Source organism: Condylura cristata, unplaced genomic scaffold (assembly GCF_000260355.1).
Source record: "Condylura cristata isolate star-nosed mole 26May11 unplaced genomic scaffold, ConCri1.0 scaffold00024, whole genome shotgun sequence".
Lineage (NCBI taxonomy): Eukaryota > Metazoa > Chordata > Mammalia > Eulipotyphla > Talpidae > Condylura > Condylura cristata.
Genome location: NW_004567125.1, coordinates 20612168 through 20633971, shown reverse-complemented (window position 1 = coordinate 20633971; position 21804 = coordinate 20612168). Strand labels below are relative to the sequence as shown.

The following is a 21804-nucleotide window of genomic DNA, read 5'->3' as shown; positions in this document are numbered from 1 at the left end:
GCTTATCTCACTAAGCATGATCTTTTCCAGCTCCATCCAAGTTGCTGCAAAAAAAACATGTCTTTCTCTTTTTTGGTTGCTGAGTAATATTCCATTGTATATATGTACCACATCTTTTTTAACCAGTCATCTACTTTTGGGCATTTGGGCTGCTTCCATGTTTTTCCAATTGTAAATAAAGCAGCAATAAACATGGGGTCTGTACCCCCAGTTTTTAAAGATTTTAAATAAATCTTTAAGAAAGAAAAGAAGGGAGGGAGGGAGGAAGGAAAAGAAAAGAAAAGAAAAGAAAAGAAAAGAAAGAAAATAGAGAAGAAAGAAAGAAAGAAAATAGAGAAGTGAGCATGAACCAAGGAATGCAGGTAGCTTCTAGAAGCTAGAAAGGGCCAGAAGACAGATTTGCCTCCTTGAGTCTTCAGAAAAGAACATACCCCTTTAGACACCTTGATTTTAGCACAGTGGGAATCAGTGAGAGTCCAGCTTCTGACCATTAGGACTGTAGGTATAAATTGATGATTGTAACTACTGAGTGTGTGGCAATCTTATTTGGGAGCTATACAAAAAGTAATACAGCAAGGAAGGAGATAACGGAAAAGAAGAGGAAGGATAAGTGTTATTATGGACCACTTGATGTATGTATCCTCGTCCCAGTTTCTAGAAAGTGGCTACGCAGACCTTTGAAATATGTGAGGAATCTCTAAAAGGTGTGGAGAAACTTGATCTGTTTTCCACTCCAACTTCTCTCTTGCATTCTAGTAGCATGCTATTTGAAGGAATGCAGTGTACCTAAAACTCTTAGCATGAGGTCTGGAAGCCCTTTGCCAAATGCAACTGACATTCTTTCCCAGATCCTCCCAGGGTGTAACTGTAGGCTTGACCCTGTGAAGCTGGGTTAACAGTAAAGCTCTAAGTTTCTATGATTTAACACCCTAGTTGGATCTAGCCAAAGGTTGACTTTTCCTATACTTTCTAAAGATTGACTGTTGGGACTGGAAGTTTTATTGTCTTTTTATTGTTGCTGCTGTGCTTTGGTGCGTGTGCATGTGTTTTGATAGAAACACCGATTGGTTCCAACAGCTTCTTCTGCACTCCATTCCTGGTCTCTGTTCTGCCACATGGGCAGCTGCAGTGGTGTCCATACCTGCTCAATTGCACAGCACCCATTGCTCCTGGCCACAGACCCTCATTGCCCTTTCCAATTCATGTAGCTTTTGTGGGTCTGCAAGGAGCCTGAGCTTCCAAGCTAAGTCAAATTTTAATCTCCAGCCATGATGTCTAGTGAATTCTTCTGACTCGGGTCTCAACCTAGTGTGGAAGTGCCGATAGCCTGCTAAGGGCCGGCGCCAGCATTTCAGGCACAGTCTAACCTCCTCACCTTTCCTTGCTTTGAATTATTGCCTCTCTCTAGGCACCTCTGGTCTTTTAAACTCACTTTGGCAGCTCAAGACACCTCATGTTTGCTTCCTGCCACCTGGATTTCCCACAAATTCCAACTCTCTTCTGTGCCTCTATTAACAGTTTCCTTCAGGAAGTTCTTTTGACATATTTCCTTCTGTCTGCTGTCCTGGGGTTGTTTGAGGGGTTGTTTGACTCTGGGCCTGCCTCCCCATGAGTCTTCACCAGAGAGAAGACCAGGCAAGTAGACATCACCCAAGTCCTGATGTTTAATGAAGATTTCAGAGGAAGTCCACCCAATTCCATTTAATAAACATCAACAATGACTTGAAGGGTATAGGTGACTCAGGGTGTTTTAACTTTGATCTGCATTTACTTCACGAAGAGCTTGGAGTGAGTGCAGTTCTGTCTGAGAGACCCTCACTTCTGGGTTCTCTTTGATCCTCAGATGACATGTATACCTCAATCCCTCATCTGTTGGATGGAAAAATGATATAAGGCACCTCAAGGATCAGCCCTCAGGGAGCCAAGCGCAAATCCAGAGTTGCCATCTTCAGGCCCTGCTGGGTCACCTGCCCGGGGCGTCTGCCCTCCAGAGTGCAGCTGCCTGTGGACGCTCCATCTCCATCAGGCACGTCTCCTTAGCCACGACACGTCTTTCCACTGAATTCCTATGAACACTACCACAGCGTCGGCACGTCATGTGTTCCCCGCCATCTGTCACAGCAGATGCGGAGACTGTAACACTTCTAGCTTAGGAGGGCATCCAACACCCTTGTGGGGTCTTTAAAATTCACAGCTAACAGTCGGAGCCTGTGCTTGCACGAAACCCCTCTTAAAGTCAAGATTTAGCAGTTGGTTGCTATAGCAACTTTCCTCATCAAATCTGAACTCCTTTCAATGTGGATGGCCAAACTGGTTTTGAGGGAAGTTTGGTGGTTTCCGGAAATGAAGATCATCTGAGAGGCAAATTTTAGATATCCTCACGCTCTAGCCTGATAGGTTTGGAAATTTCTCTTGTTTCTCTGACTTTGGGCTACATATGCTATTAGAGAGAGAAAAGCTTTCTTTGTTATCAGCAGTGTGTCCCCACATCGTAATGAATGATGGAAGCTTCATAAGGAGATAATGACTATGAGGCAGCTTGAGGAAGGTAAAGTAGGCTGTACAAATGGTAGCTATTGCCGTCATCGGGAAAATTGGGCTCTGCTTGAACTCTGCATTGTGGCTGTTTTTTTTTACCTTTACATGTTGTGATAACATAGAAGAAATGTTCCAAGGTAGGGTGAGAGGCATCCCAGAATCCCCAAACCCACCCACTCTCAATAGGTTCTTGAGGACCACCCACTGCATCAAGACAAAACATATTCCATGTGTAAGGCCTTTAATGGAAAAGAAATTTAATACAATTAATGTGCCATAAGTAGAAGAGAAGGAAGAGAATAGATAAAATCAATCACCAAAGTTACCCATCCCTTATGGGTAAATGCCCAGCCAAACATGGTTGGCCCAAGGCAGGGCCACTGAGACCTGAAAGCCCACCACAAGTGTAAGGCCCCTCTTGGTGGGGATCCCTAGGAGAAGGGCAGGTGGGGCCCACATGACTGGAATAAAAGGAGTAAAATCAAAATCAAGATAAAAGCTGCCATCGTTGAGCTGGAAAAGATCATACTTAGTGAGATAAGCCAGAAAGAGAAAGAAAAATACCAGATGATTTCACTCATAGCAGGAGTATAATGGACCAGGCGAGAAAATAAAAAATAGTGAACAACCATATATCAGAGACATTTTGCGGGGGTGAAGTGGGGAATGGGATCAAAAACGGGAGGGTGGGGAGGGAAATGCACTGTATTATGGTAATGGCACATGGGTGACTTGGTGATGGGAAACCCACGGGGATTACAATTGAGATGGAAAAAAAAATGTACAAAATGGTGTAAAAATAAACTTTTGTAAACTAAAAAAAAAAAGTAAGAAAAAAAAAAGCTGCCATTGTTAACTTCCCTGTGGGTATCTCACCCACATCTGTTTCAACCAATCCAGGACCAAGAAGCAAGTGCAGCTACTTCACATGTCTCTGTTCCATGTGCCCCCCTCAGGTCACCTTCTGGCTCCCCATCCTGCTTCCTTCCTTCAGTCTCATCTCCAGCGCTTTCTCCTCCCTGATTGGCTCCACCTTCCTCAAGTGGGACAGGGAACCCCAAACTTCCCCTTATCCTGGAGACCACCCTGCTACAGGCAGACTCCTATATTTATCAATCCTTTATTTCAGACAAGGCCCCAGCTAAAACAATTCTAAGCATCAGTGATGATTTGACAATATATGAAGCTACTTCTTGTTATTATTTTTTTTAAATCACATCTGTTCCTGATATCCACAGGGCTCTTAGGAAAGTCTCTCCCTAGGGGAGAAGCATTCTAGGCCCTTGACTAGACAGATATCTGTGCGTTAGAGCGAGGCAGTGGTGGTGTTAGCTAGAAATGAAGGCAAACTCTTTAATGAAGTAACCTATTTTCCATTACATAGTATTTATTAAGGCCTTACTTATATGGAGCAAAAATTATTCTTGCCGTGGTATAGATAAGAGTCTTTCTCTGGAATTGAAAAGGGATGAGGCTCAGCTTCTAGCATTTTCTATCTTGCTTACCTCTGATTCTTGCCTTCTTTATCTTTCTATCAGAGAGACTGCCTTCTGAAAGCCTTATCACCAATTGCTTAGTTTCATATGATGTTTCCTATAGTGCTCTCGTAACTGGCTCCCACATACAGCTCAGCTCAACTAATGCCAGTGAATTTGAGCCTGTCATAAATGTAGGCCAGGATGAAACCTGTACTTGCCACACAGGAGGCCAATACTGATCTAATGTTCTCTGTGGCTATCCCACAAACTCAGAAGTTCCTCATTTTCACCCCACTCCTCAGCACCTTGAGCTGAGTAGGTGATGGGAAAGAAAATGAGTGTTATCTGGTAGTGAGGCCTGAAGAACAGGAGCTTATAGGTCAAACTTGAGATTGGTAGTTGAGCTAAAATACTAAAAAAAAATTATTGCTCAGGCCTTGTCCAGTCTTTTCCCTGATAATCATGAGGCCCTTCACTTCATTTTGGTTGGTTTTTGTCTTTATAAAGAGAAATTAGCATGCAAAGCTATTATTTTATTTCTATCCTTTTTAGATGATTCTTCCTTGGGAGATAAATGTACATCCATAGTCTCCTTGGGGCAGGACTCCTTTCTTATTTACAAATCACAGGAAGTCACACTTTTTTCTTTCCTCACCTACAAATTAGCCAGTCAGTGAATGAGTTAACACTGAGGCATTCGGACAAGCAGCCTCAGTGGCTTACAGATATATAACATTGCATAAGGAATTTTTTTTTTAATTTTATTTTACAACAGTTTATTTTTACATCATTTTGTACATTTTTTTTTTGCATAAGGAATTTTTAATAGAAAGAAGCAGCAATGGTGTTCTTTAAGATCAGTATGAAGTAGAACAATGGTTCTTGATCATTTGGGGGTCTTGGATTTGCTTGTAAAGCAGAAGAATATTGTGGAACCCTGTGCAGACAGATAAACATATGGCCATATACATTTCCAGAGAGGTCATGAACTTCTTGGTTTGCTAATGAAATAAATGATGATATGAAGCATAGTAATACCTAAACACATACAGACTTATGGAGGATCCTTCTGTTTACCAGTACCAAGATAATAAACCACTTTTCCTTAAAAACTAAACCCAGAGTTCCTATAAAACCATAAAAAGTAAAATTAGCCTTCTCCAAATAGTTGTTCCGTGACCTAGCAGCATGGCATGGTGGGAAAAAAGGTCTGGAGTCAGACACCTGTTCAGAGAGTAACTCTACCCTTTACGAGCTATCTCCAGAGCCCTTCATTTTTCTGAATCTCAGTTTTCCTACCATCATAACTAGTATATCTATTTTTGAAGATTCTTAGAAATATAGGATGAAATAACTCACTTATATTGTCCTTAAACACTTATCAATCACCTTCTATATATCTGATGATCCACTGAGCCTTAGAAAAACTAAAGATGAAAAAAATCCCTTTACTCACGGTTCTTGGCCTTTGTGTTTACAGCGAGTAAGTTGTTTTATACACATGTGAGTCCCCTCTAGGGAAAATTATCGCATAGTGGAAACAGGAGAAATTAGGGGTCCCTTCTTGTGAGCAGTGGAAACAGGAATGTTTGACATTAAGGAATTATTGTCTCATCCATGTCACCCTTAGAGAAAGAGTTTAACCTGATGAGTTCATCTTAATTTTCTCAATGCATACATGTTAATCAATTCCTTCATGTTTCCTTTCTTCCTCCCCACCCTCCTTCTAAGGGGAGTGCCTCTGCTACGAAGGTTACATGAAGGATCCAGTGCACAAGCACCTTTGCATTCGGAACGAATGGGGGACAAACCAGGGGTAAGTGAGGGGTCCCAGGAGTTGCACCCCCCTCGCATGCACACGCTGGGGACCAGCTGCGTGCAGAGGAGCAGTGCTACAGGGTGGTTATATTCTGCACAGCACATGGGTAAAAATGTCACCGTGCATTTCCATATTTATGCCATTCCAATGACGTCCATATCATCTTTTTCTCCATTTATGAGTTCAGAGATGAAGCCTCTGACTCGCAGCCCCGCAGCCTCCAGCTGGGATCTGAGAATCAAGCTGTCCCTCTCTTCCTTTGCATACGGCCGCCAGCCACGAGGATTCCACAGGCAGAACTTAGCTGGTGATTTTGTTGGAGACCCGAGAAGCCACGCAGACGCCAGTGTAGTGCTGAGCTTTGCGAGACTGACATAAGTAGAAATTTGTTTTCACCAGGACCATTAGGAGGGGGGAATGCAGAGGCCCAGAGGGTGCTTCGCATTGAGTCAGGGCATCGTTGCCTGATGCCCACTTGACATTTCTCTGTAAGACTTTTGGTTTCCCCCATGCACATGTGCGTGGGATAAAATAGCTCGTCGTTTGCTTTTGATCTTGTATTTTCACATTTTAATTTTTCTATTGTGATCAAATATACAAAACGCAAAACTTGCCATTTTAACCATTTTAAGTGTACACTCCATCGGCACGAAGGACATTCATTTTGTTGTGCAACATTACCACACTCCTTCATTCTGTTGCTTTTTTTTCCTTTTTAAAAAATTTATTTTGGTGTGAACAGTTTTCATATAGTTTTAAAATCCAGTTCCATACATTGTGTTACATTTGATCAACTTTCATCGTTATTTTGAGTGCCAAGAACTTGCTTTCTGCATTGGCCATGGAGGTGGATGTGAGGGGAAAGGGTTCAATAAATGCTCTGTAATAATAACAATCAATGGAACAGGAAAAACTAGAAAGAAATCAAGGCAAAAGCCATCTGGGAGTGATTGCTTAGACCGCAGATTTGAAATCTGTCTGCAGCCTGACAAGGTGGAAAAAGGAAGCCAGCATCATTTCACACATTGCCATGGAAGCCTCGTACCTCCGAGGTCGACGATCAGCCTCTTCTATATGATTCTGATGAGACCAAGCCTAGAATATTGAATGCAGTTCTGGACTCTCAAAGCAATAAATATGGAGACAAATGGGTGAGAGTTTGGAGAAGAGCAATAAAAATGATTGAAGAGCCCAAGAGAGTGATTGATGATGAAGGGCTAGGAGAACTCAACTCTGAGAACTTGGCCAGCTGATGACTAAGTCAAGGCATGATAGATGCCCTTGGGCATTAGAAGAGGGCAAGTGTTCTGGAACAGGGGGAAGGTGAAGAATAAGGACAGGAGAGAATGAACTTAGGGAAAGGAAATCTGAGTTGCAGGTCAGAAAACTTGGACAAGGCAAAATACCGTGAGGTCTTTCTGTTAGTGAAAATGAAGGATTTCTCAGACTTCTACTAAATGTGAAATCATAACAGGGAGGAGGTCTGCAAAATGTAGAGGGAGATGTTTGTGAATGGGAAAATACCCTGAAAGTGGCCTGTTGTTGAAAGATGGGAAGGAAGGACTAGGAACTTGGCTAATACATGTCTAAGCACCACCCCACCCCCATACTCTATTTAAATGGGTCTAGTCCTCTTACTTTCTGATTCCTGAAATGTTAGCATAGGTGCAGGAATTTAGCTTATATGATGACTGAGTATCTCTATTGACTGTGATTCTTATTGAGCAAAATATTGTAAAGAGTGATGGATAACCAGCTCTCTCACAGCCTGCAAACTTGCTGCTGAAGAAAACAACTGCAAAATATCATTTCCTGTTTTTTTGCCCTGAATGATCCAGGCTGGCTCTCTACAGTGATTGGATTTGGTAGCTAATCACTCAAGCCTCCACATCGCTGGCCTTGTAGACATGGAGGACGGGCCTTACTTCACTGGGTAATTACACAAGGCTTCGTCATTCCCTCTGGCTGTGTATAGAGACAATCTGAGGATGTAGACAAGAGCCTCCAGGGAAATGGTGAAGGCTCACACTGGTGTCATTTAAAACAAGGCAGGCTAAAGCGCTGAGTTACAGACTGACAGGAATATTAGCCCCAGGAAACAGACAAGGAGACCTAATCTGTCATTTCCATCTCTAATTTCCATTATTCTCTGATCATCACTGTCTATGAGGTCTCATTTTGGACACTAATAAAATAATGGAGCAACTATTAGGAGGGGGAGAAAAGTGACTATCTTGAGGATAATGGAAGTGGGAGTGATAAGCAGCGTGAGTTTACATGTATATAAAAAAGTGCCAGACAAATGACTGCATTTTCCTGATAAAATGACAAGATGAATGAAAAGTGGAAAATGCCATACTTCTTGATTTAAGTCAGAGTCTGATGCCACATTTCTTTGAATGATTCTTAAAAAAATTAGTCAAAATTGTTTGAACATGAAGACTGGCATTTGAATTGCAAACTGCCTGACAGGTTGCCAACTAATGATACGTATTGGGGCATTAGGGGAAAATCAATGGTGGGCTTGATTTTCCTGAATATTTTAATGTTCCAGAAGGTGAAGGTAAGCAGGGTATTTACATTTCCCATCTAGCATTCTTATATTGCTTACCTTAAAATTAGTTGGATTTCCTTTGAAGTACAACTACCAGATCCTAGACAAGTAATAGCTCAAATGAATTCCCTTGTGAAAAATCTAGGTTAATGTACCAGGTGGAAAGTAGCAATAAGCATTCATGACTTTCAGACAAGGGAGAACATTGATGAAGGCCGTTAATGCCAAAAAAAATTGCAAATGGATAATTCCATGAAGCAGAGAAATGACACCTGTAACTTCATCTAACTTCTGCCTCCTTGTTCCAGTTTACCTGAACCTCTGTGTATATGTACATGTGTATGTATGTGTATCTGTGTGTGTGTGTGTGTGTTTGTGTGGTGTTTTGGCAATGCATGGTGTGTGTGTGAGTAGTAAGGATGCGAGCTGGATAGCCTATAGAAAGCCGTCATTTATTCTTATTCATCTTCTCAGCAAATAGTTGTTTCATGAGTTCCCGTGACCCGGGGTACGCTAGGTTGCTAAATACAAGATGTGACCTTTGCTCTGGAAAACGTAATGGTCTAGATCAATAGATAGGCATCTAACAAATAATTCTAATGAATTTGAAGACCTATTAAAATAAAGTGTGAGCAGAGGCTTGTGGATTTTTAGTTTATGGGATTATTTCTGGGAGTTCTGAGAATCTGGGATCGGGTTTTGTGGAAAAGTTGAATTTTGAACTCTTCTATTGATAGTAATTCTTAGCAAAGGGGGTAGCATATGGCAAGGCATAGAAACCTAAGAATCCTGTTTTCCCATTAATGGCAAATAAATAGCTCAAGGCAGCTTATGAATACAGTTTAGAGAACCAGAAGTGGCTTGTAAGGTGGGTAAAGACTAGATCTTGAGGAAGTCTTGCTTACTAAGGGTTTGAATATTAAACTCCAGGTATATGAGCCTAGAATTGTGAGCTGTAGGGGAAAATTCAAGATTTTTGTGTACTTGCTGGGACCTTTCCTCACTTCATTTTCATTTTTCTGGGCCTATCCTAGTAAACTAAGATAGTCCAACAAAGAAAGTTGGGACTGTAACAAACAATATCACAAAACATAACAGAAACCACCTTTGGAGACTATCTAGATACTTCACTCATATTGGTTCTGCAAGTAAAGCATATTCCAAAATTTTCAACAAAGAATGAAATAGAATCAGGGACCTTGTACACAAGGTATATGACTCAAGAGAGTTGGAGACTTTCCTTGGTGATTGGGTTTCTGCCAAAATGCCCTCAGAAAGCGAGGCAGGCTGAGACAATGGTGTGTGGACCCCAGTGGGGAAACCAGTCCCTCAGCAAAGATGGGGCACAATCCAGGTGGCAGAGTGGAAAATCATTGAACTTGCTACCCAAGAAATTTCTATTCCCTGAGTGTAAAAATAGCCTTCAAAAGATTTAAAGTCATGGATGGCAGATTTTGAATGAGTTATTAAAAGAACATGAGATGTTGGAAGTTACATCTGTGGTCTTTGAGGTGGGCAACAAGACCAGCAATTCCCTGCCACCACTTCCCCACACCCAAGTGACCCAAGAGCCTGACAGAAGCCCCCAGACTCAAGGCTCTACCCCAGCATGGTTCTGCAGTGCTTTCTGTCTAACCCACTGAAGAATTCCTCAGCCTCCCACCTCATGGCTGCTCTCAAACAGCCAGGGACTGTTAGAGTTTATTTAATGTTTGTTTGCCAGGACAACAAGGACAAAGTGAAAATTTTCATAGATGAGAAATGAGAACAATATATGAGGGTGGAAAAAGCAAGGGAGATTGATTTACGTGGAAATATTAGAGGAGAAAAAACAAGTTCATTGAGCTATTTTGGAGAACATTATTAAGAAAGGCTACTCTGTGTGTGTGTGCGTGTGTATGTGTGTATATATACTAAATTAGAAATGTACCCACAGGCCTCTAGATGTGTTTTTCGGAATACCACAATTAGATTAAATCCATGCATTTGAAGATTGCTGGTAAATAATAGTCCGATTTCTTATTCTGGCAGCTGAGATACAGAGGGCGGCACCAAGGAGATTCCCCACTAGAGAACTGTAACCTAGCGCTGGATTTCATTGCTGAAGGATGGTGATAGAGTGATAATTCATGAGACGGGAAGAGACCTGCTGTGGAAAATGAGCAGGTGTTTCTCCAAGGTTTACAAATCTGTTGTCAGGAATGGTCCTGCTCATCAGAACACCTACTCCTTTCACTGCCTACTCAGGAGGCAACATACTTACCATGACACCCCCAGATTAGTAGATCAGCGCTCAGGCACACACATACACACACACACACGCACACTCATGCACATCCTACGCTGTCTTAATACAGAATGTCCTGTCCATTGTCCCAGGTGCTTACTGTTCCGCCCTATTTCTGCAGCTGCTCCCTGTGTTCTCCCTCCCTTAACTAAATGCTTAGGGATTCCACACCATGGAGGGATCAAGTGTGCACACACCATAGAATCCAGTTTCCTTTCCAAGCCCAGAATGGAGAATGTATCATGGTGTACCCCAGCCCTTCTGTTTTGTTCAAAATGCATCCTGGATAGGAGGTGATTTTCCTTGGGTCTGCCTGAATGATCCTCCTGAGACCACACACACACACAGTACAATGAGCAGAGCCTGGCGGAGAGGGTGCCCTTGCCTCCAGGTTCCAGGTTTTGAGCAGACACCATCCTCCACAAGTATCTGAAATGATACTCAGCTGAGCCACCCTTGATTCTCCCAGCCCATCTACAGCCATGTAAAGCTGACAAGAAGCTCCTCTCAGCTGAGCGATGATCAGGGTGCGAATGCTAAGCAGTTTGCAGGCAGGGCCTAAACCACTGGGCCAGCCTGATTCCACCCCCAGGCTTTGGGCAGTGTCTGGCCTTCTTTGACCTGCCCAAGCCTCATCAGCAGTGACTCAGATCCAGCCAGACAGTGTTGTGTGACTGGACGTCCTGACTTTGCCTATTGCAAACACATCATCTGGCTTTTATTTCCCCACCCTCATTCTGTTTTTAAGTCACAGAAGCCCCATTCACCTCTATCCAACCCCTCAGACAGGATTTGCAGGCCCGTCTGCTCTTGCCTCTTTATCTCTGGGTGCCTTCTCCCCTGCAGCCCAGACTTCAGTGTCTGTACCAGACTCTGCCATTGCCACACCAGGCACAAATGAGATTATCTTCCCATTAGTTCTCTTTTTATTCTTTGGCATTCTCTTCTCTTTCCTACCTCTCTGACTCTATTACTAACTATCCACATATTTCTTAAAAGTGAACATCTTAGTGTATTTGTTGATCCTTTACCTTCCCTTCTTATTTTCTTTCCTTCCTTTCCTTCCTTTTTCTTGACCTCCATCTCCTCTTTCCCCCCTGTTGTCAATGGAAAGGGGCTGTCTTTCCTCCCACCAATTTCAATGTCAGAGCATATGAAGAAGCTTAGATTTAAACCTGAAGTTTCCCATGTCTTCTCCCTAGAAGCCCTGCTGTCACCTGATTCCTTGTAATTCACAAATAATGTGAAATACTCACCCCCCAGAAAAAGCATGACCCCCTTCCTCAGTGAACAGAAGAAATTGAAGGTCTGAACATGGATACCCCTGACTAAACTTGAAGTGTTCAAGTGCCCCTGTTGGCTTGGTAAACTCTACCCCTCATTCTCAGGGACTTTCTCACATTAACCCATTTTCACAAAATGTGTGTGGTCAGTCAACTGAGTACAGTGAAAAGTGTTGTACATGTAAGACGTCTGACTGGAAGAGCAGTTGAGGCCTCACATCTGACCCCTACTTGCCAAAGCAAACTCTGAGACAAAGGGTACATTTGTCCAAGGGGCACCTTGCTCTTATATGCAGCAACGCACATGATGAGCCAGTGCCGGCACTGGCTGTAGTCATTTTAGGTGCTGTCCCTTCACTTCTAGGGACAGCTGTGACCTTCTGGGTTGCTCAGGACGATTGCAAGAGTAAAATGTGCTTGGGTAATTGACATTTGGATGACTGAAGAATTGTCTGGGAGCTTATTTTAAATACTAGTTTTTTTACTTCTGTCCTCAGAGATTTTCCTTTCATAGGTCTGAGAGAGGGGAAGTATCTGTACATTGGATAGGCTCCCCCAAATGATTCTGAGACATGACAGGCTTAAGAACCATCCTAAGCACATCCTGGAGTCTCTATGCCCCTGAAGAGGGCACCTTCTTAATACCATCCCTCAGTGAAAATAGACCTGGGTTTTTAGAACCATAGCTGAAAGCATCCCAGAGCATTCATGCATTTTACTGATCCAGAAGTGGAGGGACAGACAAGTGAAGACATTTACTCAAGGTCAAGTAACCAGTGACTAAACTTCATAGTGATTTCTGGGCATTGGAGGTAAATCGGTCTGGTAAATATTTCTTAAAGAATGTAAGGTGAAAAACAAAATATAATATTTTTATTTTTGAATTAATTTATTTTTAACAGAGGCAACATTGGGGCACCCCCACCAGGTATGACCACCATCCTCCATCACCACAGGCCAGTATGCCTCCCTTCCTCCCTGATCCCCCTCCCCCACCCCCTGAGTGCTTCTCTTCTGTAGTCCTCTATCAAGGGTTAGTTTTCCAGCTTCTCTTTATCTGACTATGAATTCAGTCACATTATAGTCCACATATTAGTGACACCATCCAGAATTTATCTTTTCCCTTTGATTTATTTCATTTAGCAATATCTAGAGGAGAGATTCGACACACATAATCTCACCCCCACCATACCTGTTTTTCTCAGTCCTTCCAGGACTGAAGAGACTCATCCTCCTCCCACCCGTGCTGAGTGACAAATGTTGGCATCGCTTGACATGACTGCCCACCCCCCAGAGAAGGGGGACACCACCCCAGTGTCCTCCCTGATGAGTCCAGTTGCAGCACCAGGAGACTTATTTTAAACAGTGCTGGAAGGGCGATACTCATATTTCCTCCAACATGACCACCCGGGTGAAAAAAAATCAACCTCAATTTACCCTCCCATCTGCTCAAGAATGGAAGATAAATTGTTTCAATTTTATAGAAATGAATGTTTTATGTCTTGCCTATGCTTCCCAGATAGTGTCCTGAATTTATATATTCTACTGAATGCATGGATATTTTCCACTCGCCGTGCTCACTGGACCTTCAGCTTCCTTGGGTTTCTGTCTGTGAATACTAGGCTTGAGAGTGCTATCATTTTCCCTGGCTTTGGAGATCTTGGCTATTTATCTTTTTTTCTTTAAAATAAATAGGAAAAAAAAACACTCATTATCCCATGCTCGGAGAAAATTATCATTACTATGCTGGCATATTTCTTCCCAATTTCTTCTTCTGTGTATCAAAAATTTTACTTCCCGCTGTTCCCTCTCCATTCTGTATATATTTTGGTACTCTTTCATAATTTAACAAAGGGCCTGTATTTTATAATCATAATTGAGGAAAAAGATAAAGAGGAAGCTTTAGAAAATGTTTGGTAATACATTATTTTTCGTAAGACATTTTTGTGGAGAAGTTATTCTTAATTTCTAAATTGAAATCCTCGATATTAACCTGAATTTGGAGTAAGATGAATGTGGTCCAGGCTCTAGCATTCGGGTCAGATTCCAGTAACATAACCTCTATGTGGGTGTCACAAAGGGCTGTTGGACCCCAAACAGTGACCTCACATCCAGCACAGTATTTAATGCAGAGCAACTTCAATGTCACTGAGACTTTGGGCTGTCACTCATCTAATGCTGATAAAGAGCTGTCATTTATTAAGTAGGCAATGCTGGACTCGGTATTTTTTAATGTCATCACCAATCTTGATAGAAAATCCTATAAACTAGGTCAGAGATGAGCAGTTAGCAATGTTTATTCCACCTAAAATTTCTGTGCAAACAATTTCACAGAATTTTAAGGCTTATTCTTTCTAGCTGAGTTTTTTTTTTTTTAGTCTTGTTCAAATATTCATTCATATGAAAATTATTTTTTCCTAAGTTTTGACTTGATATAATGTCAGGATTCTGTCAATGCACATCTGATTTTTTACTTCATCTTTTTTTTTCTTGGAAAAAGAATGCATGCACTTGGTAGAAAATCTTTCTTCAAAAGCTGCACACACAGAGTAGTTTAAAACCATGCAAGCTGCCTGATGTACTGTCCCTTAAAGAGAAACTGGACTGATCTTTCGTTTGTTTAGGAATAATGCTTTTGAAACAAAAATAGCATTATGTGATTTGTTATATTTCTTGCGGTTTTTGTGTGCACCTATCCACATTTTTATGCATATATATGTATGTATGTATATATATATATGTATATATATATACTTGTATATATGTAATTCATGCATGAATGAACACACATGTGTATACACAAGCACATTTATAGATGCAGGTGCACACATGTATGTATGTGCATGTGTGCTCATTAATTATGTGTATATCTGTATATAGACACACACATAGCCATGTAGACATCTGTGTGCCTATGATGAACACGGGGTTTATTATCACTTGAGCGCCTTCATAATAGACAAAGAGTAATGAATAGAATTGTCTGGTATAAAATCTGGGCTCTTCAATTCACCATGATCCAGCTCAACTATCAGATGAGTCATTTTCTTCACTTATCCCCTTCCCACTAGAGTCCAAACCAGGGTTTCCCAGCGAGGGGGGCCTTTGGATCAAAGACTCTTCAGTGCAGGGGGGCCTACACCCTGGGGTGGAGGACTGTGAAAGGAGCTGTGGACAGCTACCCCAAGCCCTGGTTTTACAGCAGCCCAGTGAACCCTGGAAGGGAATGCTGCAGGGGTGGAGTTGAGGGGCTGCCCAGACCACAGTCCTCAGCAGGGACCTTCTGCCCTCCTGACACATGGCGAGTCTTCTTTGCTTATAACCACACGAGAAGGATGACTGCATGGAGTGAGTGCTAACCCTTGGGGACTGGTCAGAAAGGGGCACCTGCTTCACCCGGGAGGCAGCCTACCTAGGCATCTGTGTCAGTGAGCCCTCGTGCTCCATGTGGCTGGTGTCACAGCCACGCCCGGTGCAACAGTAATGGCAGTGATCTTACTATCCATGGAAATAATAGCCGCCAGCCACCCTCTCAAGTACTTTTCATGCCCCAACACATTTAATTCTCACTTCACCATTGTAAGATAGAAACTATTATGCACCCAGTTTTTCGTTGGGTCTATTGTCTATTCTTGTCCACAAGAATAGAGAATGTTGCTATCTGAAGAGAACTTTCCCTTGTCAAACCCCTCATGGGCAACTGTTCTGAGTCTTGACATGAAAGCAGGAGAGAGGCTGAACTTCAGCCTGGAGGTTCTGGGGACAGGAGCTCTGAAAGTTGGTGCCTAGATCAAAACAATGACAAGTATGCAGTCTGTGATTAAACATCTCTTTCAAAATGATGTAGTGTCCTAGGCAAAGTGACAAGTCACTGGAGACCCAGCTAGAGGCTGAAGCACAGTTAATGCCATTGACGTTGCCCAGTTCAGGTGAAACAAGCACAGTCAAATCCTGGGGGCCCCAGGCTGGTCACTTGCCGGTTGGTGACAGCTGTGTGTTACTGAATAGCTTCTGTGCAATGGCTCACGAGAGAGCACAGCTGAGGGTCCAGTCAAGATGGCCCATTGCAGCTGAGGGGACACAGCACAGCCTGTACCAGGAGCCCTAGCCAGGGACTGCCTGTGCCCAGTTACTGGCATAAATGTAGGAGAATAAAACACCAAGGCCAACCCTTGCCTTTGGCAAGGATATCAGAGTTCTTGCTTAGTGGGTGAGTGGTGACATCTTCCAATCTGAAGGATGAGCAGGCAATCCATTTCCCTCAAGTTTCTTGATCTAGGAAGATGGTACTTGGGGACATGTTTCCAGGTTTTGCTTTCTTGGATTTGACTTAGGTATTGTTAACCAGACGTCACTTACTGGTCTTGGCCAAACTAGTTCATCCTAGCCAGCAGGCTATGGACACCTGTCTTCCTGGAGGATTAGTGTTCACCTGCTCACATTTTTATCTGTCTGGGAGACAGCAGAGCATAATGGGGAGAACACAGAGCTGGAGACTGACAAGTTTGGACTCAAATCTTATCTATTTTGCTCAGAGCACTATGTTTTGGGCTGTCACATGTTTCAACCTTTAACTCCTCATAAGAAATAATAATAGTGTCTACATCATAAATGTATTATAAGGATTATAAAGAAAACCTGTTACTTAGCATATGTTACTTAGCATATGCAGACACTGCTTAAGTGATGGCAGTAAGGCCCGATGATGCCTGGCATGGGTCATGACCTTTTGTATGTTCTTTGAACTACTACCAAACGATGCAATGGCAACATCAATTTTGCAGGCTGAGTTTTGAGAAAACCACCTCTATGTAAATTCCATGAGGACAGAAACAATGCATCTCACATACCATTCCATTGTCACACGCCAACACACAGCCTGGCACAGAGTAGGTACTCAAGATATATTTGTTAAAAAATGAAAGAGTGCATCCATCTTTCGTGGTTCTTCATAAGCAATGCCTAAAAATACCTGCAGTTATCATGTTCGGTTATAACCAAATTCAGGGTCAGCTTGAACAGCACGTACATAGACCTCTGCTTTCTGAACCTGATTGGGTCTGTCGACTCTTTCAGGCAAGTGGTGAGTCACCACCTCCATGTCAGGAAGTGGGAGTAAGAATATCAGCTGAATCACTGATAATTTCAGACACTTAGAGCTGGGAACCCACCTCCAGGTCATATGCCCCTCGCTGCCACGTGGAATAAGAACCCCTCTTAGAGCCTTTCTAGCAGATGGCTCCTCAGCCTACCACTCTCGGCCATGGGGGTAGTCTGGAAAGACAATTCATTCCACTGTTGTGATGCAGTTGCTGAGACACTCCTTCTTTAGGCTGAGCCAGAATATGTTTTCTTGTAAGTTCCACCTGTTTGGTTATCAGTGTCCTTTGAAATACTAAAGGGCTTTTTCCTGTGCTCTGATTGCTGGCTTATGTGGTGTCTGTGTGGAGTAGAAAAATGTGTTCCTCTGCCACGGTGGATCCTATCAACAAATAGGACTGCCATAGGTGGCCTGACTCCATGTCAATGATTCAGGTCATTGTGACGACCCCTCTAACAAGCCTTCTCTTCTAATTCTACCAACAGTTCTTTAGAATGAAAGCTTTATGAAATTCTTAGCAATCCTACTGTTTTCTATGTTTCTCTAGTTCATGATGTTGCCCAGGGCTGATCAAATCACCCTGTAGAATATATCAGTCTTGTTTCTCCCCTGCATTTTGTATTAATGGATTCTAAGCTAAGTTTGTATTTGGCCTTTTAAGAGAAGAATCGTGGTGTTAGCTTATAGCAAGTTTGCTGTCAACTAAAAATCTTCATAGCAACTGCTGTCAAAAAGAGAACATATTTAAGGCTGTAGTCAATTACCTTAACCTAAATTCAGGTCTTCTATAAAACCCTATTAAATTTTAGCTTTGTAGTCCATTGAAATCCTTAGAATCTAGATTCTGTTATCTTCCATATGAGCTATTCCTTCTACTTTCTATTATCTGTAAACTTAATTAACACACCTTCAGTGACCTTCTTCAAGTGACTGATGAAATTATTAAATAGAACAAAGCCAAACCCTGCTCTCATCAAAGATGCACTTATGGATCAACTGTGACTCCTTACCCAAAACTTGGCTTACTTGTCCAGCCACAGAAGAATTCATCAAATGTACCATTATTCAACCCACATATTTTCATCTGTGCATGTAAAGATTTTGTCCAGTGTGTGACCCAAAACCGACTTTCAGTACATCTAATCCAGTGAATGAATAGCTTTCTAAAGTCAGTTTAGATCACTCCTTTGCCTCCCTTTAAAACATCAGCTTACAGTTGCCATCAACAATGGACACATGCTCACTTGAGTCTCCCTCTTGTTCGTGAATCCATTCTAACCTTAGTCATCTTTGCATTCTTGCGGGTTTTTTTTTAAGACTTATTTATTTGTACATACAGAACTGGGGTACAGGCCAGAGGCTCAGGGGCGGTGAGAGGCTTCACCAGAGACAGAGTGGGGAGCAGAACAGGCAGATCTAAGAAGTACACTGCTGATGGGAGCAGCGGGCAGGTCAGGAGAGGTCTGCCACGCCATGTGTTCTCCTCCGGGGCAGGCCGGAATCGAACTCATGCGAAAGTGGCTTTAGCTTCTCAGTGCAGTGCTTTAACCTTCTGCGCCACCAGGGAGGGCCTGCATTCTTGCTTTTTATATTGATCCATCTTGCTCTAAAAATCTCAGCATTTGGAAATTTGCCTCCATAGTCGCCATGTAGCTCTTAGGCTATCTTTTCCCACTTGCTCTTAACCAGGCCTGCCTTTTACTTTACCTCTGCCCCATTTGCTCAGTAAGTTCTATTTCATTTAGTTTCATTTTACAAGATCTAGTAATATGACTCTCAGGGAATTCCTCCTAGATTAGTACAAGATAATTATAGTAATTGCTAGTATATACAGTGCCTTGCACAATGCCGCAGTCCTCTATACTTTAATCTTACCATAACCTTTTGAAGTTATCCCCTCTTTTCAGCTGAGGAAACTGAGGAACCAGAAGATTGGTAACTTGCCCAGAAGTTACACGCATAGTAAGTGGCGTCACTGAGATCCAGACCTGTCATCTGTCAGGAACACAAGCGCTTCTCTCAGGGAGCTGCCTGTCAAGGAAAAGGGTCTCCTCTATGGACCAGTACATTTGTGGGCAGCAGGTCCCCCTCTTCTTGTGTCTTGCTCCTCCTTCTATCAGCCAACCTCTGAAGTTCCACAATAGGCCCCGGGGTAGGGATCATAGTCGATCTCCTGCTCTCGGTTCTCTAGCTCTGGGGAACTGAACTACTACCCTTCTTCCACAGTCCTGGTCCTGGAAACATTTGCTTCTTGAAAGAAGCCTGTAGAGAGGTGGAAGTTAGCCCAGAGAAATGAACCATTTCAGGTATCAATGAAGTACACTTAGAGAGATGTTTGGGGTGCTCTGTAGGATCCAGGGAAGGAGATCAGTATGTATAGTTTCCTCTTACAGCTCAAGCACTCTTCCAGGTGCTTTATATATTTTTTCTCTTTAATAAAAATAAACTGGTTCTGAGTGTGTTTTCTGTGAAGACATCACGTGAATGCTTTATGAGTGTTTCTATCATTCACTCTGCATAGCATGGGTGAGGGAGCCAAGGCACAGACGGTTCCAATAATGTATTTGAGAGCTCGAAGGACCCCAGAAGTCTGAATCTGAGTCCAGGCTTTCACAATGGTGTATGAGGACAAGTCTGGCCACATGTAGCCTCTCAGAATAGGTTTCTCCCAACACAGTCCCCAATATTTGTTTCTATCATGATTAAACTGCTTGCTCTTAACCATGCTTGCCTTTTACTTTACCACTTCCCCACTTTTTCAGCACATTTCTTTTCCTTTAGCGCCTTTTTTCTGATGCCCCTCCCAGTTAATTCTGCTCCTTCTCCCTGATTTAGCTCAAATAACTTCTCTTGCATAAACTTTTCCTGATTCCCCACTGGAGACTTCTCTCCCTCCTCGGCAACACTCTCTTGTGGCAGTTACCAAAACATGCCTTGGGTTATTTCCATCCCTAAACTTGCCTTGACCCTGTGTACATTACAAGATGTTCAGAGCAAAAATTTAATTTTGAGTCTCATTCTCAGGTGTACAATATCTTGCATATAGAATATAGTAGGTGCTCAATAAAAATGATTGCTATTGGTGCTACTTCATACAACTAATTTGATAAGAAATATGTATTTCATATCAATATTAAAATATAAGAATTATATTGATACTTCCTATTACAATAGGAAACATGTTTATATGGAGGCAAGAGGGAGGGAATGTCTTATATCATTCACATTACCTTACTTCCTGTGTGTCTTACACCCTATTGAATCCTCAATCCAGTTCTATAAGGTCCAGTCCATTAGGAGCTGAGATACATGAAGAAGTGAGTTCCATACATAACACAAAATAGCTAAAACTTTGCAAGAGATGGGCCCTCCTTGGTGGCACAACTGGTTAAAATACAGTGGGAGACACAGCCACTTCAGTGAGAGGTGGATCTCCACCCCGGAGCTGACTCACATGGTGCGGCAGACTCCTCCTGCCTCACCTGCTGCTCCCCTCAGCAGTGTACCTCATCATTTTGCCTGTTCTGCACCCCACTCTGTCTCCGGTGAATCTCACTGCCTCTGGCCTATACCCCAGTTCTGTATGAATAAAATAGATTTAAAAAAAAAAATAGCTGTTCTGGAGTCACCCGAATCCAAAGCTTGGCTCCACCACTTATCATCTCTACCTCCTTCCCTTGGGCAAATCACTTAAGCTCTTGTACTATGATTTCCTCCCCTGTGAATTAGGCACAAGAATAAAATCTAATCCACAGGGCTGTAGAGAGAGGTAAATGGAAACCATGAAAAGTGAAACCCTGTAGCTCATGGGGACCTTGTTAATACCAGGTGGCAGCAGGATCTCACACAACCCTTGCTCCAGGATCAGGGACTCTAACTCGGGTCACATACCCTTCTGGGGGATGGTTTTCAGAAGGGACACCCTGTCTCCACTAATGAAAACTTTTCTATTTTGCCCACAACCCAGTAGTCTCTTGTCAGGCTCATGTTTTTATTTGTTAGTTTGGTTGGTTTAAATTCTCTCTCTCTGTTAGCATCAAAGCCGTCATCCTGAAGACAGATTCCTGCTCTACAAAAACTCTTGTCTCATCCTTTCAAAAATGGGGCTTTCCAATGGGCAAAGGATATTATTGGACACAGTAGCCTAAAATGAAGTCTCATGCCTAATTACACTGCAGTCAGATTTTCCACACAAGCCCCTAGCGTGGCAGGATGCCCTCTTTGAAGTCATTAGTGCTCACAGCAGGGAGAGACATCATCAAAGACTCTGTTTCCCAGCAACCCCTGCTGTGCCCTTGCTCACCCGAGGGTTGCAGGAGAGAGAGAGAAGAGCCTGCTAGTGCAGTAAGTCTACTGCTCCTCTCCTCTGGCCCTGTGCTGTGATTCCTTTGAACTGAAGCCCAGTGAGAGAGCCAGCGATGCTGTGGTCATCAAACCTCTACCCTTCCTTCAGTGTCAACCAATTTAACAATTAGACTTGCTGGGGCCAAGGATACAGAATGAGGCTGTTAAGGTTCCAGTTGGTCATGTAAGGCAATATGGGATGGGGCTGGTAGAAGAAAGAATGTACTTGATAATTACTATGCGGAATCTGTGGTGAACTTAAATGTGTGTGTGAGAGAGAGAGGGGCAGAGAGGGGGGAGGAAGAAAGAAAAGGGTGAGAAAATGAACTTGGTCAAACAACCCCAAACCTGATTTTTATCTGGCCTTGCCTCTTGCTTCCCTTGTTTTAAGTCCTTATTT

The 21804-nt window shown here is 42.7% G+C and overlaps 1 protein-coding gene across 1 annotated transcript in view; it reads left to right on the top strand.

Annotated features, from left to right (window-relative positions):
- The window catches only part of ASTN1 (astrotactin 1), a 314384-nt gene that overhangs the window by 157799 nt on the left and 134781 nt on the right, over positions 1–21804 (top strand). The window contains exon 8 of the mRNA XM_004688129.2: positions 5748–5832. Coding sequence (XP_004688186.1) covers positions 5748–5832 — 85 coding nt within the window. The remainder of the gene's footprint in view (positions 1–5747; positions 5833–21804) is intronic.